The sequence below is a fragment of the Suncus etruscus genome, chromosome 13 (genome assembly GCF_024139225.1).
Source record: "Suncus etruscus isolate mSunEtr1 chromosome 13, mSunEtr1.pri.cur, whole genome shotgun sequence".
NCBI classification, from domain to species: domain Eukaryota; kingdom Metazoa; phylum Chordata; class Mammalia; order Eulipotyphla; family Soricidae; genus Suncus; species Suncus etruscus.
The window spans coordinates 31111781-31138431 of NC_064860.1; the positions used below are offsets into that span (position 1 = coordinate 31111781).

A 26651-nucleotide genomic window follows, 5' to 3' on the forward strand; every position below is an offset into this window, starting at 1 on the left:
TAACATGTACTAGAGCAGAAGCTTTTCGATGCCTACAAAGATTGATAATACATGGGCCTAAAACTCAAGTTCAGAGTCCAATAGAAGAGGGAGACCATGAAGACCTCTGTTGAAGCTCAGAATCTAATGAAAGAAGAGGTAGATAACAAAGACTGCAAAATTAGTTATGTTGTTCCTGTAAATCTTATTCCGAAGGTCTCTTGTTATCTATTCACTTATATTTTCAATATTTTCTGTCTTGTTCATATTTTTAAGACTCTTCTCAATTTCTTCTGCTAATGGAGATGTTATGCAGCTCATTTTCTTAACTCACTGATTCAGATTCTGTCCACATCACCTGTTACTCTCCAGTGATGTTTTCTTTTCACCCAGGATGTTTTTCAGTCCTAATATTTCTGTTTGACGTTTTTTCATTTCTTCTCTCATATCCTCTTTTTTTTTGTTTGTTTTCTTTTGGTTTGGTTTGGTTGACCCATTGATGGACAGGGGTTACTGCTGGCTATACACTCAGAAATCGCTCCTGGCTCGGGGGACCATTCTACTCTCATATCCTCCTGAGTCTTATGTGTTATCTATCCCATGCTTTATTTGAGTTCTTTGAACAGCTTTAACATTTCCTCCTAAAACTCGGTATCAGAGATTTTGTGTAGGTAGCTGATGTTAGTTGAGTCTTCAGAACAAGCATCTTCAGTCACAAGATGTGATGCGGTTCTTGCTTTGCTTTCTCATTGTAACCATTGCTTTCCCATTGTGTTTGTGGCAGGGATCCTTGAATAGAAGGAATAAACGGCCACAGAAGTGGAGTGGGCACACTCTTCTTTGAGTTCACTCACCTCAGTTCAGTACAAAACGAACTGTTTTAGTCCAAACTCTGCCCACAGCTCACAATTATTCCTACCACTGCTGGTCAACAGTCTGATTTTTTTTTCCCTCCCAGCCTCATTCTTGCCTGGGCATACTCACCTCAGTTCAGTTAAAACCAAATAACAAAAACAAAAACCTTCATATTTTTTTCAATATTTTTTCAATATTTTATTTAAACACCTTGATTACATATATGATTGTGTTTGCGTTTCAGTCATATAAAGAACACCACTCATCACCAGTGCAATGTCCCATCACCAATGTCCCAAATCTCCCTCCTCCCCACCCAACCCCCGCCTGTACTCTAGGCAGACTTTCCATTTCCCTCATACATTCTCATTATTAGGACAGTTCAAAATGTAGTTATTTCTCTAACTAAACTCTTCACTCTTTATGGTGAGATTCCTGAGGTGAGCTGGAACTTCCAGCTTTTTTCTCTTTTGTGTCTGAAAATTATTGTTGCAAGAATGTCTTTCATTTTTCTTAAAACCCATAGATGAGTGAGACCATTCTGCGTTTCTCTCTCTCTCTCTCTCTGTCTCTCTCTCTCTCTGACTTATTTCACTCAGCATAATAGATTCCGTGTACATCCATGTATAGGAAAATTTCATGACTTTATCTCTCCTGACAGCTGCATAATATTCTATTGTGTATATGTACCACAGTTTCTTTAGCCATTCGTCTGTTGAAGGGCATCTTGGTTGTTTCCAGAGTCTTGCTATGGTAAATAGTGCTGCAATGAATATAGGTATAAGGAAGGGGTTTTTGTATTGTGTTTTTGTGTTCCTAGGGTATTTTCCTAGGAGTGGTATAGCTGGGTCCTATGGGAGCTCGAGTTCCAGTTTTTGGAGGAATCTCCATATCGCTTTCCATAAAGGTTGAACTACATGGCATTCCCACCAGCATTGGATAAGAGTTCCTTTCTCTCCACATCCCTGCCAGCACGGTTTATTCTCATTCTTTGTGATGTGTGCCATTCTCTGTGGTGTGAGGTAGTACCTCATAGTTGTTTTGATTTGCAACTCCCTGATGATTAGTGATGTGGAGCATTTTTTTATGTGTCTTTTGGCCATTTGTATTTCTTCTTTGTCAAAGTGTCTATTTCTACTCCCCATTTTTTGATAAGATTAGATGGGTTTTTTTCTTGTAAAGTTCTGTCAGTGCCTTGTATATTTTGGAGATTAGCCCCTTATCTGATGGGTATTGGGTGAATAGTTTCTCCCACTCAGTGGGTGGCTCTTGTATCCTGGGCGCTATTTCCTTTGAGGTGCAGAAGCTTCTCAGCTTAATAGAATTCCCATCTGTTAATCTCTGCTTTCACTTGCTTGGAGAGTACAGTTTCCTCCTTGAAGATGCCTGTAGTCTCGATGTCCTGGAGTGTTTTGCCTATGTGTTGTTCTATGTATCTTATCGTTTCGGGTCTGATATCAAGGTCTTTAATCCATTTGGATTTTACCTTCGTACATGATGTTAGCTGGGGGTCTAAGTTCAATTTTTTGCAAGTGGCTATCCAGTTGTGCCAACACCACTTGTTCAAGAGGCTTTCTTTGCTCCATTTAGGATTTCTTGCCCCTTTATCAAAAATTAGGTGATCATATGTCTGGGGAACATTTTCTGAGTCTTTAAGCCTATTCTACTGATCTGAAAGCCTGTCCTTATTCCAATACCATGCTGTTTTGATAACTATTGCTTTGTAGTAAAGTTTAAAGTTGGGGAAAGTAATTCCTCCCATATTTTTTTTCCCAATGATTGCTTTAGCTATTCTAGGGTGTTTATTGTTCCAAGCGAATTTCAAAAGTGCCTGATCCACTTCTTTGAAGAATGTCGTGGGTATCTTCAGAGAGATAGCATTAAATCTGTATAATGCCTTGGGGAGTATTGCCATTTTGATGATGTTAATCCTGCCAATCCATGAGTAGGGTATGTGTTTCCATTTCCGTGTGTCCTCTCTTATTTCTTGGAGCAGAGTTTTATAGTTTTCTTTGTATAGGTCCTTCACATTTTTAGTCAAGTTGATTCCAAGATATTTGAGTTTGTGTGGCACTATTGTGAATGGGGTTGTTTTCTTAATGTCCATTTCTTCCTTATTACTGTTGGTGTATAGAAAGGCCATTGATTTTTGTGTGTTAATTTTGTAGCCTGCCACCTTGCTATATGAGTCTGTTGTTTCTAGAAGCTTTTTGGTAGAGTCTTTAGGGTTTGCTAAGTAGAGTATTATGTCATCTGCAAACAGTAAGAGCTTGACTTCTTCCTTTCCTATCTGGATTCCCTTGATATCTTTTCTTGCCTAATCGCTATAGTGACTACTTCCAGTGCTATGTTGAATAGGAGTGGTGAGAGAAGACAGCCTTGTCTTGTGCCAGAATTTAGAGGGAAGGCTTTTAGTTTTTCTCCATTGAGAATAATATTTGCCACTGGCTTGTGATAGATGGCCTTAACTATATTGAGAAAGGTTCCTTTCATTCCCATCTTGCTGAGAGTTTTGATCAAGAATGGGTGTTGGACCTTATCAAATGCTTTCTCTGCGTCTATTGATATGATCATGTGATTTTTATTTTTCTTGTTGATGTTGTGTATTATGTTGATAGGTTTACGGATGTTAAACCATCCTTGCATTCTGGGATGAAACCTACTTGATAGTAGTGGATAATCTTCTTAATGAGGCATTGAATCCTATTTGCCAGGATATTTTTGAGGATCTTTGCATCTGCATTCATCAGCAATGTTGGTCTGTAATTTTCTTTTTTCGTAGCATCTCTGTCTGGTTTAGGTATCAAGGTGATGTTGGCTTCATAAAAGCTATTTGGAAGTTTTTCCGTTTGTTCAATTTCATGAAAGAGTCTGGCCAGGATTGGTAGTAGTTCCTCTTGAAAAATTTGAAAGGATTCATTAGTGAATCCTTCTGGGCCTGGGCTTTTGTTTTTGGGCAGACATTTGATTACCTTTTTAATTTCATCAATAGTGATGGGGGTGTTTAGATAGGCTACATCCTCTTCCTTCAGCCGTGGAAGATTATAAGAGTCCAAGAATTTATCCATTTCTTCCAGGTTCTCATTTTTAGTGGGGTAGAGTTTCTCAAAGTAGTTTCTGATTACCCTTTGAATCTCTGCCATATCAGTAGTGATCTCTCCTTTTTCATTCCTAATACAAATTATCAAGTTTCTCTCTCTCTTTCTTTGTTAGTTTTGCCAGTGGTCTATCAATCTTGCTTATTTTTTCAAAGAACCAACTTCTGCTTTCGTTGATCTTTCAGATTGTTTTTTGGGTTTCCACTTCATTGATTTCTGCTCTCAGCTTCGTTATTTCCTTCTCTCTCCCTATTTTTGGGTCCTTTTGTTGAGCACTTTCTAGTTCTATTAGCTGTGTCATTAAGCTACTCAGGTAAGCCTCTTCTTCCTTCCTGATGTGTGCTTGCAAAACTATAAATTTTCTTCTCAGTACTGCTTTTGCTGTGTCCCATAAGGTCTGATAGTTTGTGTCTTTATTGTCATTTGTTTCCAGGAACCTTTTTATTTCCTCCTTGATTTCATCTCGGACCCACTGGTTATTCAGTATGAGACTTCCAGGTGTTAACGTTTTTCTTCTGTGTCCCTTTGGAATTCACAAATAATTTCAGAGCCTTGTGGTCAGCGAAGGTAGCCTGAAAAATTTCTATCCTCTTGATATTATGGAGGTATGTTTTATGTGCCAGCATGTAGTCTATCCTGGAGAATGTCCCATGTACATTGGAGAAGAATGTGTATCCAGGTTTCTGGGGATGGAGTATCCTATATATATCCATTAGGCCTCTTTCTTCCATTTCTTCCATTTCTCTCCTCAGGTCTAGTATATTCTTGTTGGGTTTCAGTCTGTTTGATCTATCCAGTGTTGACAAAGCCGTGTTGAGGTCCCCCACAATTATTGTGTTGTTATTGATATTATATTTCAGATTTGTCAACAATTATATTAAATATTTTGCTGGCCCCTCATTCGGTGCATATATGTTTAGGAGAGTGATTTCTTCCTGCTCTACATACCCCTTGATTAATATAAAATGTCCATCTTTGTCCCTTACAACCTTCCTGAGTATAAAGTTTGCATTATCTGATATTAGTATGGCCACTCCAGATTTTTTATGGGTGTTGTTTGCTTGGATAATTTTTCTCCATCCTTTTATTTTGAGTTTATGTTTGTTCTGAATATTCAGGTGCGTTTCTTGTAGGCAGCAGAAGGTTGGATTGAGTTTTTTGATCCATTTAGCCACTCTGTGTCTCTTGACTGGTGCATTTAGTCCATTGACGTTGAGAGAAAGAATTGTCCTGGGATTTAATGCCATCTTTATATCGAAATTTGGTGTTTCTTTTGGTTAGTCTTGTCTTAAATTAGGTCTTTCAGTTTTTCTCTTAAGACTGGGTTTGAGTCTGTAAAGTTTCTGAGCTGTTTTTTGTCTGTGAAACCATGTATTCTTCCAATAAACCAGAAAGTGGGTACAGTATTCTAGGTAAAGCATTCATTTCATTCAGTCTTGTCACAATATCCCACCACTGCTTTCTGGCCTTGAGTGTTTCTGGTGCAGATCTGCTGTAAATCTCAAGGATGCTCCCTTAAATGTAATTTTCCTTTTTGATCTCGCTGTTTTCAGAATTCCGTCTCTATCTGTGGTATTCGTCATTGTGACTAGGATTTGTCTTGGGGTATTTTTTCTGGGGTCTCTTTTGGTTGGTACTCTTCGAGCATGCAGGATTTGATCACATATATTCTTTAGCTCTGGAAGTTTCTCTTTAATGATGTTCTTGACCATTGATTCTTCCTGGAAATTTTCTTCCTGGGTCTTTGGGACTCCAATGATTCTTAAGTTGTTTCTGTTGAGCTTATCATAGACTTCTATTTTTATCTGTTCCCATTCTTTGACTGATTTTTCCATTGTCTGTTCATGTGCTTTAAGTTTTTTTTTCCATCTCTCCCGCTGTATGGAATTGTTATTTATCTCATCTTCCACAGCACCAAGTCTATTCTCAACTTCTGATACCCTGTCCCAGAACTTTTCCATTTTGTCATTCACTTTGTTTACTGAGTTTTTCAGGCCTGTTAGTTGACATGTTATTTCAGTTTGGAGTTTTGTGATTTCTGTCTTCATCTTTTCTTGGTTCTTATTAGTGTTCTGTTCAACAAGATCCATGGTTTCTTTGAGTTCTTTGAGCATCTTCTATATTGCTTTTGTAAAGTCCTTATCTGAAAGGTTGATTAGTTGGTTGGGCATTATCTGGTCATCAGAATTGTCATCTTCATTCTCTATGTCTGATGCTAGCCTGCGTTGTTTCTCCATTGTCACACTTGTATTTTGGGTTTGTCTACATGTTGTGGTGGTATTCATTGTCTAAATGATGCAGGCAGCACACTCCTCTGGCTCCACCCTTCTGGATGGGTCGACCTGCCTCCAAGGGATGGGAGTCCTCTGTGGATGAAGCCTCACACAGGATCAAATCTTAGGCCTGAGCATGCAGCAGAGAAGACAGTCTGGAGAGAAATGCTGGGCTTCAGTGATCCAGCACAGTTCTTAGTGTGATTTTTTCTTCTTGTTGCGATGGTGTTCTTTCCTTAGAAAGAGTGCACGGCCGCGTAGCGAATTGGAGTGCCGTGCTCTGCTGGAGCTTCTTTTCGGCCCACTTCCAAGAGGTTCACGGGACAGGACAGTAGACAGACACACACCACACACCAACAGCACTCACAATTTTTCACAGTCGGGCCCCACTGGGCAGGCGTAGTTTCATACCTTCATATTTTTTAAAGTGTCTATATCAGTTTACATTCTCATCAACAGTATATAGGGTTTCCTTTTCTCCGATGCCTTACCAACACTTGTTATTGCTTATCTTTTTAATAATATAAATCTAAACAAGTGTGAGGTAATATTTTGCCATGGTTTTCACTTGCATTTCCCAGATTTTTAAGAATATTGAGCACTTTGTCATGCACTTACTGCCATTCTCTGTCATTTAGGGAAATGTTAGTTCAAATTCTCTCACCATTTATAGTCATTTTGTGCCATTTGAGTTGAGCAGATTTTTATATATTTTGGGCATTAGTCTCATAGCATATATATGATTTGGAAATATTTCCTCCTTTGAGGTAAGTTTGCATATTCATTATGTTGATAATTTCCAATTTGTGCAAAAATTCTTTGATTTTATAGAGCCCCGCAAGTTTATTTTTGTTTTACTGTCATGCATGTTTATAAAAAAAACTTTTTTAAGAATATGATGTAGGGGCTGGAGCGATGGCACAGTAGTAGGGTGTTTGCTTTGCACGCATCTGACCCAGGGCGGACCACAGGTCAATCCCTTGGCATATGGGTATGGTCCACTAAGCCAGGAGTGATTTCTGAGTGCAGAACCAGGAGTAACTCCAGAATGTTCAGAGCGTGTAGCCCAAAAATCAAACAAACAAACAAACAAACAATATGATGTAGCCTAATATTGGTATGATATTTAGTTGTATTCTAACAGCTTTTTAATAGTGGCATCAAATGCTCATAGGCATTCAAAAGGACTTCGAGTAAGAGAGCTTTTAGTGATTTTTTTATTTATTTATTTTTATTCATTTATTTAAACATGTACATTTACTTTGTCCTTTAGTGATTTTTAAGAAGGGTGATATGATCTAATCTGCAGTTTTTGAATATTCCCTCTAATGATTCAGTGGGAAAAAAGAGTGTAAAGCAGAGCAGGAGTCTTTGTAGGGACATCAATTGGGAAGTACTGACATCATTACAGACAAAGAGACCAACAGAAGAATTAACCTGAATAATAATCATGGAGCTGGTAAGAAATCAAAAGATTTTTGAAATATTCTAAGGCAAAAATAAGGTGCTAGAGAGGTGGCACAAGTGGTAGGGCTTTTGCCTTGCATGCGGCTGACCTAGAATGGATCTCGATTCAATCCCCCGGCAGCCCATCTGGTCCCCAAGTCAGGAGCAATTTCTGAGCACATAGTCAGGAGTAATCCCTGAGCGTCACCGGCTGTGGTCCAAAAAGCAAAAAAAAAAAAAGCAGAAACAAGAGCACTGATGCCAAGAGGATAAGCTTTGGGAAAGCAAGTTGTCATGTTTTTTGTTTGTTTAGATTTGATTTGGTTTGGTTTGGTTTGGTTTTTTGGATCACACCTGGTGGTGCTCAGGGGTTATTCCTGACTCTGTTCAGAAATCGTGCCTGGCAGGCTCGGGGACCATATGGAATGCTGGAATCGAGCCCAGGTTCATCCTGGGCCAGCCACGTGCAAGACAAACGCCCTACCACAGTGCTATCTCTCTGGCCCTTTAATAGTTTTCTTATGTTTCCCTCTGTTTTCTCTCTGGCCCTCTAATAGTTTTCTTATGTTTCCCTCTGTTTTATAAAGTAAAATTGTTAACCGTGTTTGAAGTTAGAGAATCAGAATAATAATTGGAAAGAGAAATGTATGAAATAGTTATCTCTGAAAGGAAAAAAAGAAAATGGACTGTGCAACTATTGAAATAAATTTCAAAAGGTATACTTGAATTAAAATAAACCCAGTTCCATTAATGTATATTTTTTATGTTTCATATTCTTGGTGAGATGAGTATAATGTGAAGTTAAAGAATTCACTAAAATAACGAATTATGGAATTTATACTTGGTTAGGAAGGATCTGGAAGTGAAATGGGCAGCTGTAGATGTTAAGGTCAGTTAACTATAGTTCTTATAAAGTGAAAAGTCGGGTTTTTAAAAGGAAAGTGAAAAGGTGGTAGTGGTTAGAAAATCAGGATGAAAGATAATGTTCAATGCTCTAAACTAGAATCAATATGTTTACCAGGTTTTTATGGCTGTAGTAATTATTTTGATGGATTGATTTGTTAGGTTCATGACTACAAAGAAGGAACCCCAGAAGAGAAGACATACTATATTGAATTATGGGATATTGGAGGCTCTGTTGGAAGTGCCAGCAGTGTGAAAAGCACAAGAGCAGTATTCTACAACTCTGTAAATGGTAAAGCATTTTTCAAATATTTAATATATGTTAATGTCCTAAGGAATACAGATAGTATGATGTAGAATGCTGCGTGATCCCAGAATCATCTTGATGCACAACTCTTATTTATTTATTTATTTATTTATGCTTTTTATTCATTAAGCTTATTGGTGATCAAACCAGGACCTCATAATCACATCTTTCGTTTTAAATGTACATTCCACATTCCTATTTATGTCACTACATTCCTACCATGCAGTGTTTCTCAATTTTACAACTTTTTCTTTTCCCATTCATTTTTTTGTTATTTCTTCACTTGTTATTTCTATCTACTCTTACACTGTGACCACTACTTTATACGGTTTTTACCTATGGGACCCTTTCGTGTGTGTGTGTGTGTGTGTGTGTGTCCTGTGTTCTTGTGTGTGTGTGTGTGTGTGTGTGTGTGTCCTGGTGTTCGTGTGTGTGGTTTTTACCTATGGGACCCTTTTGGGTGTGTGTGTGTGTGTGTGTGTGTGTGTGTGTGTGTGTGTGTGTGTGTGTGTGTGTGTGTCCTGGTGTTCGTGTGTGTGGTTTTTACCTATGGGACCCTTTTGGGTGTGTGTGTGTGTGTGTGTGTGTGTGTGTGTGTGTGTGTGTGTGTGTGAGTCCTGGTGTTCGTGTGTGTGTGTGTGTCCTGGTGTTTGTGTGTGTGGTTTTTTCCTATAGGACCCTTTTGGGGGTGTGTGTGTATGTGTGTGTGTGTGTGTCCTGGTGTTCCTGTGTGTGTGTATGTGTCTGTGTGTGTATCCTAGTGTTCATTTAGACCCAATTAAGAAACAGCTATTTAGAACATCAAATACATGCTTTGCTTACATGTTTCTATTTATATTATTGTCATAAAATAAATTTTGAGAAACAAAATAATATTGAGTACCAGACACTTAAAAATGGAATTTTCATCTGAGAATTCTATGTTTTTATTAAATTGAAATAGTGCAGAAGAACCGTAGTTTAAGCCAATATCCCAGAAATACAGACATCTCTTTAATTTGCACCTCGAAGAATGTGCTACTTATTTATAAAGAGCTATTTAAGGTATTTTAAGGATACAAACATTTTACCCTGTTGAAGACACTTAGATACCTTAGATTCTGTTGGGAATGCATAATAGAGAACCTAATTGCAATACATAGCTTACCCACTCTGCATCGAAGAATTAAATAACTACTATCACGTGTAATTTGTTAGTAGTGCTTCTTAATATTCCCTTCTTAAATTCATTTATTTAATTTATTTATTTTAATTTCTTTTTAAACACTTTTTCAAAATCAATATAATTCTTGTTTTTATTTATGTAGCAATATACATGACCTTTTCTCTCCTAGCTATTAACTGGACCTCATTTATACTATTTGTAGATCTCATTAAATGATAGGTAAAGATTGTTAATATTCAATAGCTTTATTCCTTAGACTTATTTCAATATTTCCCCTATCATAAGGAATATTACAAAAAGGAATAGAGAAAGCTCTTTCCTTTGAATACATAGAGTAAAATAGAGTATGCACTAGATTAATTCAGACCTATGTCTCAGAATTCTACAAAAGTATCACTGTCTACATGAAATAAAATATTCTCTTTTTTTTATTCGTTTTTGAGTCATACCCGGCAGTAATCAGGGATTACTTCTGGCTCTGTGCTCAGGAGTCGCTCCTGGCAGGGACAGGGGACCATATGGGATTCCGGGATTTGAATCACCATTTGTCCTGGATTGACTTCCTGTAAGGCAAACGCCCTACTGCTGTGTTATCTCTCAGCCCCAGAAATAAAATATTCTTATGTAAATGACTCTGATGAAGTCAGATCCCAAGATGTAGAAGTCTCTAGTGGGGTTGGATCCCAGGCAAGTAGTACACTCACGAAGAAGCATCTGCCAGCCACTTTGGGAGAGTACCTCAGTTTATTTTAGGTGGGAAAGGAATATTTCTATTAGGAGAGATTAGGGTGTGGATTCTGTCAGCCAATCAGGTAGAATGTGGGGTGTGTGCTTCTGGGTTTAGGGAAAGCAGGGTTTTCGATCTTGGTGTTAAGACTGAGTGTGTGCATACAGTGATTAGCTAAATTCTTAAGTGAGGCAGAATTTATAAAATAAAAACACTGATGGGGCCGGCGAGGTGGCACTAGAGGTAAGGTGTCTGCCTTGCAAGCGCTAGCCAAGGAAGGACCTCGGTTCGATCTCCTGGCGTCCCATATGGTCCCCAAGCCAGGGACAATTTCTGAGCGCTTAGCCAGGAGTAACCCCTGAGCATCAAATGGGTGTGGCCTGAAAAACAAAAATAAATAAATAAATAAAAACACTGATGTGATATTCATGCAAGGAAGTACATGCTGATGTTAGAAATTAATAGAATGGGGCCGGAGAGATAGCATGGAGGTAAGGCGTTTGCCTCTCATGCAGGAGGTCATCGGTTCGAATCCCGGCGTCCCATATATGGTCCTCCCGTGCCTGCCAGGAGCAATTTCTGAGCCTGGAGCCAGGAATAACCCCTGAGCACTGCCGGGTGTGACCCAAAAACCACAAAAAAAAAAAAAAAAAAAAAGAAATTAATAGAATGGACATAAATGAGAAAAATAAGATTGATAAAGTGCTAGAGACTTCTTAGAAAATAATATGAAGCCTGGTTAAAGAATTAAGTGATGAACTTGATAACAAAAATTTATAAATAAATAACTGAGATGAGGACCAATCAGTCACTTTGTAGAAACTTTATGTAATATTGAGATATAAATTTAAGTGCTGAAGAAGAAATCCATATAAATACATTTAGTCAATTATCTTTTTATACTTGTTTTATATAGTCCATCTATTTGTACCAAATATGACAATAATATTTATATCTTATTAGTTTTGCAGTTAAAATGGCATACATTGCTGTTTAAGTTAAAATCTTTTCTATTAAAAAGATGCTATTTTTCATTCCCTTCACTCCATTTAAATGTACTGTTGTGAGGGAGGAAGCATCATGGCACACCTGTAATACTCAGAAGAACTTGCAATTCCCAGGGATGAATCCCAGGCCTCCCACATACAAATTATGAGCACTAATCCTTTGTGCCATCTCTTGGGACTCCAAATGCAATGTTAAATCAATTTCTTCCTTTATAGTTATGCTCTTCCCCCCACTTTGATGAACTAGTCTGGAAATCCTTAAAGGAAACCTATTAAGTTCTCTAGCCCTCATTACTAAAACAGTATTTTGATTAGCCATCACCCCGAGTTCTCTTCTGAGACCCACCATAGCTATTCTGTCTTGTTAAAAAAGCAAGCACTCTGCCCTGTAGAAAGAGAAAGAATAAGGGGTGATAAAGGCCTATCCATAAAACCTGCAAACCTTTATATAGAAATGGGAAAGAGGTGAAGGAGGGAGGGTTTAACACCTTATCTAGGCCTGTATGATTCTTTTTCTAGGTCAAGATCTCACTCATGATCTTTATTCCTATAAATTAAAAGAAAATACCTACTGCTTTGCCCTAAAATGGTACTTTATTATATAATCTAGGACAACCTCCTCAATTTTTGAACCTCAGTTTCTAGATATGTAAAACAAAGATAATAATTCTTATCTCATAGGACTATTCTGAAAATCAAGTTAGGTAGCTCATGTAAAGAACAAAAGATAGCACTAAAGTGCTGAATATATTGTTTACTTATTTCATGGTAGCTTTTTTTTTTATTTTGGTCCATGCTTTGCAGTGCTTAGGTGTTATTCTTAGACTAGTACTCAGGGGTTGTTCCTGGACATGAATGCTCAGGGGACCATGTATACTGATAATTTAATCTGCAGCTCTCACAAGCAAAGCATGCATACCAACCCTTTGAGCTATCTGTTTTTAATATCTAATTTTTATATACTGGGAGAGATAGTATAGAAATAAAGTGCTTGCCTCACACAAGGGCAAGTTCAATCCCTTGAGTTCAATCCCTGACACTCTATATAGTTCCCTTAACACTGTAAGGAGTGATCCCTGAGCCTCTAGAGAAGAGTAAACCATGAGAACAGCCAGATCTGTACCCCTTAAAAAAATTCAATCTTTAGCATGGGTCCTGGGTATCTAATAAAACTCCTCTGAAGAAAGTAGAGTGAATACCATTAGATAGATTGGATAATTGTCAGGCATTTATTCCAAAATCTAGGAGAGATTTAGATATATCAAATCAGCTGAAATAAGCCAGCTATAACTTGTACATGTCCTTTTGTTATGTAAATGTGAAAGTTAGAGACACCAAGTAATGCTAACTCTTTCTTTTTCAAATAAACTTATCTTGAAGATAAAAGAATCATCAGTTTCATATTCTCTGTTCACAGTAAAATCTGGTTATAGGAAATTGTTGAGGGTTTGAAAAGTTTAGTCTTTTATTCACCGTAGGTTCCTCCAGACACTGGTTTTTCCTCTTTTGTCTGAAATCATATAATAATAACCTCTGTTGCCTTTTATGATTTTATCTGATGCTAATACGACTCATTACATTTTGTCATTTTTCTCAGAATAAATTTAACTCTTTTCTGCTTTTTATATTTCTAAATGTCTCTCCTCAATTCTTTCCATTTTTCTTTCTTTTTTGGGTAGTGAGGGTTCAGAGATTGGGTGCAGCCTTTCCAGCAGTACTCGGATCCATTCTTGGTGTTACTCAGCTTAACCAGGCCAGACAGTTAAGTGTTAACCTACTGCCTTTTGGTAGCCTAATTTTGTAACTACATTTCTTAAGTTTTTAATTTAGAAGGCTTGTGAGTTGATAAGGCCTAGAGTACTTTCCAGTAAAATATTTTGTCAGCTGAGGCATTAACATGTATCAAATTAAATCAATACTTATAATAAAATCTTTAATATTTTAGTGGGTGTAAGAATTATATGTTATATTTAGGTCATAATACATATTTTAAATGATATATCTTATATGCCTGAAGCAGTTTTTACTCTTATTTTTCTTTTTCTTTTGGTTTTTTGTTTTTGGACCATACCTAAGAGCACTCAGGGGTCACTTCTGACTATGGGAATTGCTATTGGCAGGTTCAGGGGACCATATGGGATGCCGGGAATTGAATGTGGGATCATCCTGGGTCAGCTGCTTGCAAAGCAAACACCCTACCACTGTGCTGTCTCACCGGCCCCAGTTTTGAGATTTTTTAATTGATGAAGTTTGCAACCAGAATTAGCCAAACTTCATATGTTGAATGATACTAAAAATAATTTTTGTATCTAAACGTTTAATAACATTTTGTCATCCTAATAAAATATTCTAAATTTAGATTAGTGGCAAATTAGACTTTACAATCATTTAGGTATATATTATTTGTAACAACTTATTAAAGAAATTATATGGGGCCAGAGAGATAACATGGAGGTAAGGCATTTGCCTTTCATGCAGAAGGACGGTGGTTCAAATCCCGGCATCCCATACGGTCCCTTGTGCCTGCCAGGGGTGATTTCTGAGCATACAACCCAGAGTGGCCCCTGAGCGCTGCTGGGTGTGACCCAAAACCAAAAAAAAAAAAAAGAAAAGAAAAGAAATTATATAATAGTTATAGCTGAGTTTGATAATCTAAATGATTTAGTATTATTCTAAACACTAAAAATGTTAGGCTTGTTAAGCAGCTTAGTGCTTCTATTAACTAAACCTCATTTTGCTAATTGTAAAAATAAAAAGGATTGTTTATAATAGTGATATTATTTCTTCTGTTTATTTTAGGTATAATTTTAGTCCATGACTTAACAAATAAGAAATCGTCCCAAAACTTGTACCGTTGGTCATTGGAAGCTCTCAACAGGGATTTGGTGCCAACTGGGATTTTGGTAACAAATGGGTACGCCCAGATTACATTGCGATTGGTTTGAAATATTATATCAGTTATTGAGAATATACCCACTAAAATAAAATTTGGGGAGGTTATTGTTATTGTTTGTGTACTGGGAGTTCCACCCAGAAATGCTCAGAACTTATTCCTGACTCTGTGCTTAGGGATCACTATTGGCCAGTCACAGGGACAATATGGGGATTGAACCTGGGTCAGCCACATGCAAGACAAGTTCCCTACCCACTGTATGATTATTTCAGGCCCCAAAATAACGTTTTGTAAGATGTTTGTTTTGCAATATTTGTGTTAGAATATAAGTTTAGAACTAAGTTTGGTTTAGAATGAACTGCTTGTTTCCCTTCTGTAACTTACCTTTATAGGTATATATTGACATAACCACATCCCATTCTAGGAACTTCAAGGGCATGAATCAGGACAGTTAGATAAACTAGCAACACCCAAGGAACTGAGGGAGATAAGACTTATGTGGCTGCATGTCAAGGTTGAGGTTGCCCAGCAGACAGCCACACCCCTCCTCTACTACTTCAGCCAACCAGTTTAAACCTGGCTGACGAAACATGTACTAACATATTTTACCCCTAGCTTGAAGCCCCAGCAACCCTATAGAAAGGGCTTGCAAGTCCCTTCTTGATCGTCACTCAGGAGAGGAGAAGCCCCAGCATGCTGGAATAAATTCCCTTGCTTATTGCATTACTGCCATCTCTGCTGGTCTTTGTGGGTTGGATCTTTAGTCCAGAGCTAACATTTTCTCCTAGTTAATAGATATTTTTACTCTCTTTTGTCTAATACTGGATCTCGTAGGCTTTCTGTTATATTTTTCTTACAGAAGTTTTACGGTTTTACTTTTAGTTTTAGATTTATAGTTTGTTTTGAGTTAGTTACAATGTGTGACAATTAGTTGAGGTTGTCTTTCATTTGTGAATGCTCATTTACTCTAACACCATTTGTTAAAAAGATTATCCTTTTCCATTAAAATCCTTTTATTTCTTGCAAAGCTCCACTGGCCATATTTATAAGGGTTTATTTCTACATTCTAATTCATATATATATATATACGTATATATCTGTGTGTGTTTGTATGTGTGTGTTACACAGAGTATACAGATTAATATCTGTGTCTTCACTAAAATTGCAAATTATTTAGATTTTTATTTCATTTGCCTTTCCAAAATTAGTATGTGTCTCTGTGTGCTTTATTTAAGTAGCTTTGGTGTACAAAGCTGTATATATTTTATCTTCTAGAAGTACAGTTTCACTATGTGTTATACTATATACCACTAGAGTACCAACTTTCTTCTACTATGATTCATTGAACCCTTTTTGAACTTTGATTTTTCCATCCCACTTCACTCTTGTATCCACAGTTATATTCTCTGAGTTTGATGATTGGGTTGGATTGGGTTTATCTTGTCTTGCTTTACCTTGCTTCTTTTTTACCCCAGTTCAGTGAGATACATCCTTATTTTTTCTGATGTATATCAGGTAGCATGACCCCTTCCAAATTTATTCATCTTGTTACAAAAGTAGGATTTTATTTTATTTTATTTTATAAATAAGTAGTATTCCGTTTCTGTGCTACCTTTCTTTTACTTTTTCTTGGTTATTTCTATATCTACCAGTATTGTAAATAGTGTTTTAGAGAACATAAATATGCATTTATCTTTTGAAATTAAGCAACTAGGTTAATTAGGAAATTAGTTAGGGGTTAATAAGGAAATTAATTACTTAATTAGGTTTTTTGTTTGTTTTGGGAACCCAAACAGGTGCTCAGGTATTACTCCTGATTCTGTACTAATGCATCACTCCAGACAGGGCTTGGTAGGAGGACCATAAGTGGTTTCAAAGATCAAACTCAGGAATATATACCTAGAAATATTATATGTATTTTTAATTATTTGAGAAATATTCATACTAGAGACTGAATCAGTTTCTATTTCTGCTAACTATATATAAGAGTTCCCTATTCTCCACACTCCCCAGCTCTACTTTTGTTCTATTTTATGTAGGTCAATCTCATAGGCTGAGGTGATATCTGTCACTTTGATTTGCATTTCCATGATAAATGTGATAAAGTAATATTTCTTCATGTTCATATGGGAAGTAGACTTTCAGTTTTATTGATAGTACCTTGTTTTATTGAATCACTGTGAGATACACATTATTGTTCATGATTGAGTTTCAGTTTACAATATTTAAACACCCATCCCTTCACCAGTATTTACTTCTTGCTACCAAAGTCCCCAGTTTCCCTCTTGCTTCCAGCCTGGCTTTATGGAAGACACTTATTTTTTTTTCTTTGCTTTTTTTCCTTTTTTCTTTAGCCACTGTGGTTTGTGATACTGTTACAGAAAGAGTATCATGCCTATCATTTTACCTCCTTTCAGCACCCACTTTTTGCCGAGAGTGATTATTTCCCACTATCATTGTCATAGTGGTCACTTACCTGTTCTAACTGCACTTTCCTCCATCTCCCCTTGTGGCAGGCTTCTACTAATGATCAGTCCTCTTGATCCTCATTTCCATTATGTTTTAGTATTATTCTCATACTGTTTTTTTAATATCCTGCTAATGAGTGCAGTCATTCTATGTCTATCTTTCTCCTTCTGACTCCTTTCACTTAGCATGGTATTCTCTATATATAAGCAAATTTCATGACTTCGTTTTTTTTCTCACAGCTACATGGTATTCCATTAAGTAGATATACCAAAATTTCTTTATCAGCTCATCTGTTCTTGGGCACTTTGGTTGTTTCCATCTGGCTATTGTGAATAGTGATACAATGAACGTAGGAGTGCTGATGCCTTTCTGCATTGTGTTTGGGGCCCCTCGAGTATATCCTCAGGAGTGGTGTTGCTAGATCAAGAGTGTTTTTGTGATTTCCTTATGTAGTATGCAAATATTTTCTCCTGTTCAGTAAATGTCCTATCAGGGGAATAGAGGGGTAAGGTACTATCTTTTGCAATGCAGATGCCTTTTAAGGTTACGTAATGCCTCTTGTTTATTTTTACTTTTATATTTTTTATCATGAAAGTTTAATCCTGGAGTGCATAATGAAAAACAGTATCCTAGAGTATTTTACGTATATATTTAATCTCCTTTATGGATTTGGGTCTCGTTTCCAAGCTTTGCATCCATTTTGAGTTCATTTTTGTACATGGAATGAAATAGTAATCCATTCTTTGCATTTATGTTTATCAGGAATATTGATCTGTAGTTTTCCATTATCACTTTATCATCATATCTTGACTGCTTTTTGTATGCACATGTTGGCCTCATAAAATTGTTCAAAGGAATCCCCCTATTTTCTGTTTTTAGAAGAACTTGAAATGGATAGGTAATAAAAAAAAAATCATCTTGAAGGTTTGATAGGATACCAAATTATTGTGACCTGGGCTTTTGTTTTTGAAGAAACCATTGATTACTGAAACCATTACTGAAAAAAAACATTGATTTCATTTTCTTCTTGTAAGTTATCTGTTCAGATTCTCTGTTACTTCATGATTCCATTTCGGAAAATTGGAAGCTTAGTGACTTAAATTTGTTCATAGTTGTCTCTTCTCCCCCTTTTCTTTTTTTTTCTTTTCAGAGTAAATTTTCTTTTTTTATTTTTTAAATAATTTTTATTGTGACCAAAGTGAATAACAAATCTTTCACAGTAATATTTAAGGTACATAGTGACAATGAATCAGGGCTATTCCCACCACCAGGGTTGTCCTCCCTCCACCCCTTTACCCAGCATCTGTCCCATATCTCCCTCCTTTGTCCCTCCTATGTCTCTTCTTCCCCTTTTCTTTCTATTCATATTTCTTTAGGGTTTTTTCTGTTTATTTTATTTTTTTGTTAGTGAGCCTTCCAACCTTGTCTTTATTGTCAAATTTAATCTTGAATTTTATTGCATGTGTTAAGTCTATTGTTCAAATTGAATACATTTTTTATCTTCCAATTTTTGAACACAGATACATTTTCTTTTTTTCTTTTTTTTTGGGGGGGGGGGGGGAGGGTGGTTTGGGCCACACCCGGCGTTGCTCAGGGGTTACTCCTGGCTGTCTGCTCAGAAATAGCTCCTGGCAGGCACGGGGGACCATATGGAACACCGGGATTCGAACTAACCACCTTTGGTTCTGGATCGGCTGCTTGCAAGGCAAACACTGCTGTGCTATCTCTCCGGGCCCACATTTTCATTTTTTAAGTAAATTCTAAGCAGCGTAACATTTAATCTTTATGTACACTTACAGTATAACTTTGAAGGATAAGATTTAAACTATAACCAAGTAGAATCTTTGCAATAATTATGATTAACAATAATACTTCATTATAAAATAGAAAAACAATTTAAAAATAATTCAATCCTTATGTTGTTTTTTTAAGCTTCTTTTCATTTTTAGGTCTTGTTCTTCCTTTGTTTCAACCATATAGTTTCTTTGCCCTATAGTTTTCTCTGTTCTGAATATTGCTGACTGTAGTGTCAATTAAACTATTTCTAAACTATTTTTATATTATATAGTAATAAAATATAGTGTTATAAAAGATTCTGGTTTTTTCCAAAGTAGTATTTTACATATAAATTTTATCTGGTTGCCTGTCTCTTTTGTTATTATCATTATCATTATTTTATTATCATTATTTTAATATTATCATTATTTTATTCATGATAAAATCTCCATCCTTTTTTTTTATCCTAATTAAGGCAAGAAAAAATATTTTAAATTTCAGGGGCTGGAACACATCAGGTAGGCATTTGCATCCAGCCAACTGGGTTCAAATCCTGGTATCCCATATCGTACCCCGAGCCTGACAGGAGTAATTTCTGAGCACAGAGCCAGAATTGGCCCAAAAACCAAAAAAATAATTGTTTTTAATATTTAATTTAATTTAAAAAAGACTAAAAAAATAATAAATTATACATGGAAATATGTTACATATATAATTCATTTTTATGTTAATATGCCAAAGATTATGCAAGTGACAGGTGTGTATAAAGTGATAAGTTTGTTTAAATATATTACTATATAAAATTTTGTGAGCAACAGTTAATATAGGAAATATAAGAAAGGAAATAATGACAAATACTTTCAAAATGTTACTTTCTTTTAGTTTTGGAATATATATCCTAAATTAGAGTCGATATTAGTTATTGTTATTTTTGGGGGGGCCACCCAGTGACACTTGGGTTACTCCTGGCTATGCACTCAGAAATCGCTCCTAGCTTGGGAGACCATATGGGATGCCGGGGGAGCAAACCACAGTCCGTCTTAGGCTAGCACGGTCAAGGTGGACGCCTTACCACTTGCACCACCACTCCGGCCCCCAGAGTAGGTATTAGTAAGAAGATTCAAATATCTTGAATTCAAGTTAATATTGACCTTGATATAATAATATTTTTTCAAGTGCAAATTTATATCATTCAAATGAGTTTTGTTCTTAGATCAAACACTACCATAGGCTCTATAATATTGTGGTAAAAGGTTAAAAAAATTATACATTTGTAAACACAATGTAAGATTATTCAATCTTTTCAAAGAAAAAGAAGTAATATCAAAAGAAGAAAATAGCCACTCAGCTGGGCTGTATTGATTGGATTATGCAATATTGATAAAATGTCATAAGGTGTTGGCAACCAGATTTTGCTGACTTGTATTCAGTTTATAACTTGTTAGAAATCTAACTTCATTTTATTTCTTATGTGTAACTAGAATTTAAATTATTTCAACTACCTTCATTATTTTTTTCATTAATGGAAGGAACCCATCTTTTTTTTTTTTTTTTTTTTGCTTTTTCCTTTCACTGCTCATTTTGCAATTTAATTATTTCCTCCTATTTTCATATGTTGAATTTATCCTTCTCCAGGTTATAGAATCAACCTATGGTCTGTTTATATTGGCCTTCAGTATTCCTATATCTTATTTTCCTAAAATAATAAATTTCTCTGTGCTGCGCATATACAGAACTGTGACTCATAGATATAGAGCTTATGCATACTCTATAAGGCACTCAGAAGTCATTTTCTTTTCTCAAAAAGCTTGAGTAAAATGAATTTCTGAATTTTTCTCTCTACTAAGAGTTGAATCACTCTCTACATCTATATAGAAAAATTCCTGAGCTGTTGAAGACAGAGCTTACATCACATCAACTTATTTTGTTATAACTAGCAGGCACTATATTAGTCAACTAATCTATAAGGAATTATGGTAACATTTGAGTTTTTAGATGAAAAAATTTGAACTTAATACGTAATAAAAAATGGATTGATGAATGAATAGTAAATCAAAGAGAATTGGAGAGAACTTAGTTCTGTTCTAAATTCCTCCACACATGGGAAATTCCTTTTTCTTCTCTAGTTCCAATTAAGTCTTCTACCTCTTAAAAGAAAGAGAAATTTGGATAAAAGTCAATTTTTAAGCAAGAGACAGTAAAATATTTCAAGAGTATACATCTATATAAAAATGTATCTTATTTTCTTTATTATTATTTATCACAGAGATTATGACCGGGAACAGTTTGCTGATAACCAAATTCCACTATTAGTAATAGGAACTAAACTGGACCAGATTCATGAAACTAAGCGCCATGAAGTTTTAACTAGAACTGCTTTCCTGGCTGAGGACTTCATTGCAGAGGAAATTAATTTGGTATGTATTTTCAACTATGCATATTTGTATCTTAAAAGTAAATAACTTGGGGCCGGGCGGTGGCGCAAGAGGTAAGGTGCCTGCCTTGCCTGCGCTAGCCTTGGACGGACCGCGGTTCGATCCCCCTTGGACGGACCGCGGTTCAATCCCCCGGCGTCCCATATGGTCCCCCAAGCCAGGAGCGACTTCTGAGCGCATAGCCAGGAGTAACCCCTGAGCGTTACCGGGTGTGGCCCAAAAACCAAAAAAAAAAAAAAAAAAAAAGTAAATAACTTATTCCTCACAAGTTATAATATCTGTGCTTGAAATCAAGTTACTTAGGGTCTAGTCCAAATTATAGTGAATTAAAATTAACATGTACTGACAGATGAGCAGAGTCATTTGAGTCCCCTTAGATGCTGATCTTTCAGAATGTTCAAAATAATTGACGAATAATAAAAATCCTGTATTTTAGCTTGAAAATATTTTTTAAATCATACCAAGATCAAAATAATCAAAAGTGATATGAGTCACTACTTTTGTCATACTGCACCTTGATTGTTATTCTTGCTTTAGGAAAGCAAGAATTTTATGAGTAATAAATTACAGAACTTACTTAAAGTGCAGTAAATAAACAAGAAAACTACAAACTCTATTAATGTACATATTATCTTGGATACATTATCTTACAAGCATCATTTTTTGTCTCAAACCTATATGAGGCCATTACTAGCCTCATTTGAAAGATGAAATTAAAAACTCCATGGTGAGTAGCCTTAGGTAAAACCTAGCACTGACTCTAGAACCTGTCCTTTACATTTATATTAATTTATATTATATTATATTAACATTTAATTCTCCTGCTAGTTCTAGAACTTAAAGCTGAAAGAACTCTTAGAAATCATCTAAGATCAACAGTTACTCAAACTTGTTGAGATGCATCAGTGGAATAGTTACTATGAGGAAAAAAAATTTAATGCAAAATAAATTTTATTGAAACTAATTTAGAAAGATGTGAGGGGAGGGAATGCAAGAAATTTATGTTCAGTAAAGAGCACAGGCTTCTCCAGAGTGGAAAAGCAAAGAAACATAGAGACAAGTATTCAAGTTAAATGTTTGAGAGAGATCACAGGCTTGATGAGCAAGCCTCCTGTGAAAATTTTTGAATAACTGCCCCACAGCTGAAACATTTTATTTATAAGTTCTGACAGAAGGGCTAGGACTCTGTAATTTTAAAAGATGACTCAGATACTTCTGACACTTTTATTCTGTGAATTGACATTTATGAGCACTACTTATTTCAGCCCCTCCTTTTCCCCTATAACTGAGTCAGCTTCTAACAGCCATTGTTTCTTACATTCTACTTAGCAGTGGAGGAGCCTTATTTTTAAAGGCTCCATTGCATGAAATTGCTACCATGGAATAATTGAAAACTTTCAGGTCATCAGAACTGAAATGATATTAGGACAATGTTTTTGTGTTCAAAGTTCAGTCTAAACATTTTCTTAGACTGAAGAGAAAAGGGAACTAATTTTCCTGTATACCAAACATGTTTCACTTAACTTTACAAAACCCTATGTCACAAATATTGTTATTTTCATTTTACAAATGATATAAGCTCACCTTAAAGATTTATAAATCTGTTTAGTGTAATATAAACAATCCAGAAATGTTTTATATAGGTAATAGGATTCAAAGCTTGTTGGTTTTGAAATCCTAATTTTTCTAGTAGTCTGTGACCTTTAAGAAGTTTGTTGGATTTTTGTATGTTTTTGGAAAACGCATTATAATTTCCAAATAAACTTTGAAATGTAAGTCTGAAATATTGTATGTGGGTAAAATAGGTGATTTTTGATTGGTTGGTTGGTTGGTTGGTTTTTTGCTTTTTGGGCCATACCCGTGACACTCAGGGGTTACTCATGGCTTTGTGCTCAAAAATCACTCCTGGCTTGGGGAACCATATGGGACACCAGGAGATCGAACTGTGGTCCATTTAGGTTAGCGCATTGCAAGACAAACGCCCTACCACTTGTGCTACCACTCTGGCCCCTAGTGTTGGTTTTTATAAAATAATATCTTTATTTAAGCATCATGATTACAAACATGTTCATAGTTGGGTTTCAGTCATAAAAAGAACACCCACCTTCACCAGTGTAACCCCACCACCAATGTCCTCATGCTTTTTTTTTTTTTTTTTGGTCACACCCTGTGCTTAGGAGTTACTCCTGACTCTACATTCAGAAATCGCTCCTGGCAGGCTCGGGGAACCATGTAGGATGCCAGGATTTGAACCACCGTCTTTCTGCATGCAAGGCAAATGCCCTACCTCCATGCTATCTCTCCAACCCTACCATGCTCTTTTAATGACTATTGCTTTGTAATACAATTAAAAGTTGGGGAAAGGAATGCCTCTCGTCTTCTTTTACTAAGGGTTGCTCTAGATATTCGTGGGTGTTTATTGTTCCAAATGAATTTCAGGAGTTTTGATCTACTTTTTTGAAGAATATCATGAGTATCCTTAGAGGAATTGCATTAAATCTGTATAATGCTTTGGGGAGTCTTGCCATTTTAATAATGTTAATCCTCCCAGTTTATGAGCAGGGTATGTATCCCCATTTCTTTTAGGTTCTCATGTTTTGTGTCATAGAGTTTCTCAAAGTAGTTTCTAATTACCCTTTGAATTTCTGTATTATCTATAGTCATTTCCCCCCTTTCCATTTCTAATCCAGTTTATTAAGCTTCTTTCTCTCCCTTTGTGAGCTTAGCTAGTGGATTATCAATTTTATTTATTTTTTTCAAAGAACCAACTTTTGCTTTCTTTGATCTTTTGGATTATTTTCTGGATTTCCACTTCATTGATTTCTGCTCTAAGCCTTGTTATTTCTTTCTGCCTACCTATTTTTGATTCATTATCTTGATTATTTTATAATTTTATAAGCTGTGTCATTAAGCTTTTATGTAGGCCCCTTCTTCCTTCCTGATGTTGCTTGCAAAACTATGGATTTTCTCCTTAGTCCAGCTTTTGCTGTGTCCCACAAATTCTGATAATTTGTGTCTTTATTTGCATTTGTTTCTGTGAATGTTTTGATTTCCTCTTTGATTTCATATCTGACTCAGTGGTTGTTCAGTAATGAGCTGTTTAATTTTTAGGTGTTAAAGTTTTTCTTCTGTGTCCTTTTGTAGTTCACTTCTAATTTCAATGCCTTGTTGTCTGAGAAGGTAGTCTGTACAGTTTCTATGCTCTTGATTTTATGAAGGTATGAATGACCCATGTGCATTGGAGAATGTGTATCCAGTTTTCTGGGGATGGAGTGCCATATATATATATATATATATATATATATATATATATATATATATATATATATATATATATATATATATATATATATACTAGGCCATTTTCTTCCATTTCTCCCATATATATATATCTACTAGGCCATTTTCTTCCATTTCTCCCATCAGAGCTAGTATATTCTTGTTGGGTTTCAGCCTGTTTAACCTATCAGAGGGTGACAGGGCAGTGTTGAGGTCTCCCACACTTATTCTGTTGCTATTGATGTCTTCTTTCAGAATTGTCAACAATTGTGTTAAATACTTGCTGGTCCCTAACTGAGTGCTTATACTTAGGAGTAAGACTTCTTCCTGTTGTACATATTCTTTGATTATTATGATATGTCCATCTTTGTCCCTTATAACTTTTCTAAGTCTAAAGTTTGTGTAATCTTATATTAATATGGCCATTCCAACTTTTTTTGAGGGAGTTGTTCGCTTGGATGATTGTCTTCCAACCTTTGATTTTGAGTTTGTTCTGACTATTAAGATGTGTGTCCTGTAGGCAGCAGAATGTTGGATTCAGTGTTTTGATCCATTTTGCCATCCTGTGTCTTATAACTAGTGCATTTAGTCTATTGACATAGTGAAAGATAATGGTTATGGGATTTAGTGTCGTATTTATTTAAGAGTTTGGTGTGTCTGATGGTCTGTCTTGTCTTAAAGTAGACCTTTCAGTTTTTCTTTTCAGGCTCGTTTTGCATCTGTAAAATTTCTAAGCTGTTGTTTATCTGTGAAGCTATATATGCTTCCTTCATACCTGAAAGTGAGTCTGGCTGGGTGCAGAATTCTAGGCAAGGCATTCATTTTGTTGAGTTTTGTTACTATATCCTACCACTGCCTTCTGGCCTTGAGGGTTTCTTGTGATAGGTCTGCAGTAAATCTTAAAGATAATCCTTTGAATGTAATTTCTCTTTTGACCTTACTGCTTTCATTATTGTATTTCTATCTGTGGGATTCATCATTGTGACTAGGGTGTGTCTTGAGTCTTTTGAAACTTGAGACTTCTTTGAGTCTTTTTTAGCTTGTACTCTTTGGGCATGTAGAATTTGGTTGCATGCAGTCTTTAACTCTGGGAGTTCCTCTGCAAGAATGTCTTTTACTGTTGATTCTCCTGGAGATTTTCTTCCTGGGTCTCTAGGACTCCAATGATTCTTATGTTGTTTCTGTTGACTTTATCAAAGATTTCCATTTTCATCTGTTCACATTCTTTGAGGATTTTTTCCATCATCTGATTATTTATTTTAAGGCTCTTTTCCAATCTCTTCTGTTGTATGGAGTTGTTATGCATCTCAACCTCCAGGTCACTGATTCTGCCCTAGCTGCTGTATTCTGTCGGAGAGGCCTCTGCCACCATAGGTGGTGGAACAGCTGAGTGAGGCCGGGGATGAATCAACAGAACTTCCGTCGATTTGAAGCATATCTGCTACCTTTCACTGGCATTCCACCAGGTCCAGATACATTAACAGCTTTTGGTTCCCTCTCTTCTTTCACACCATCAAACTCCACAGTCTCCCCATCTCCAATGCTACACAAAAACTTCCTGGGATTGTTTATCTTAATAGCTGTCCAGTGAACAAAGACATCTTCTTTGGTGTCATTTCTGTTGATAAATCCATAATCATTCCAGACATTGAACCATTTGACAGTGCCCAGGACCTGGATTGCCAGCACCAGCTTGTCTGCCTGACCCAGTGCTTGGGGTGCAGGGGTACCTCTGTTTGAACCGTTTTCAGACTCTGAGTCTGCAGAGATGGTAGCTGGCTCATCATTTTTGAAAGATGGAGGTTTCTCTGGTTTAATGCCAGGAGTAAACGATAAATTTTCAGCCCTGGGAAGGCCTTTAGATTGAGAACTCATCGCCACTGGGAAGGTCTCTCTTTCCCTCCTGTAGCATGTGTGCAGGAGAATATCTAGAAAGCCTGGCTCACACATTCCAGAATGAGAAATGTAGGTAGATGGACCAGAGCAACATGAAGCCATTGGAAACGGGAGTCATTGAGGCCAGAGCAGTGGCACAATAG

The 26651-nt window shown here is 36.3% G+C and overlaps 1 protein-coding gene across 1 annotated transcript in view; it reads left to right on the forward strand.

Moving 5' to 3' along the window:
* RABL3 (RAB, member of RAS oncogene family like 3) overlaps positions 1–26651 on the forward strand; it is a 46540-nt gene that overhangs the window by 12753 nt on the left and 7136 nt on the right. The window contains exons 3-5 of the mRNA XM_049785954.1: positions 8717–8846; positions 14560–14674; positions 21165–21315. Of these exons, the coding sequence (XP_049641911.1) occupies positions 8717–8846; positions 14560–14674; positions 21165–21315 (396 nt within the window). The remainder of the gene's footprint in view (positions 1–8716; positions 8847–14559; positions 14675–21164; positions 21316–26651) is intronic.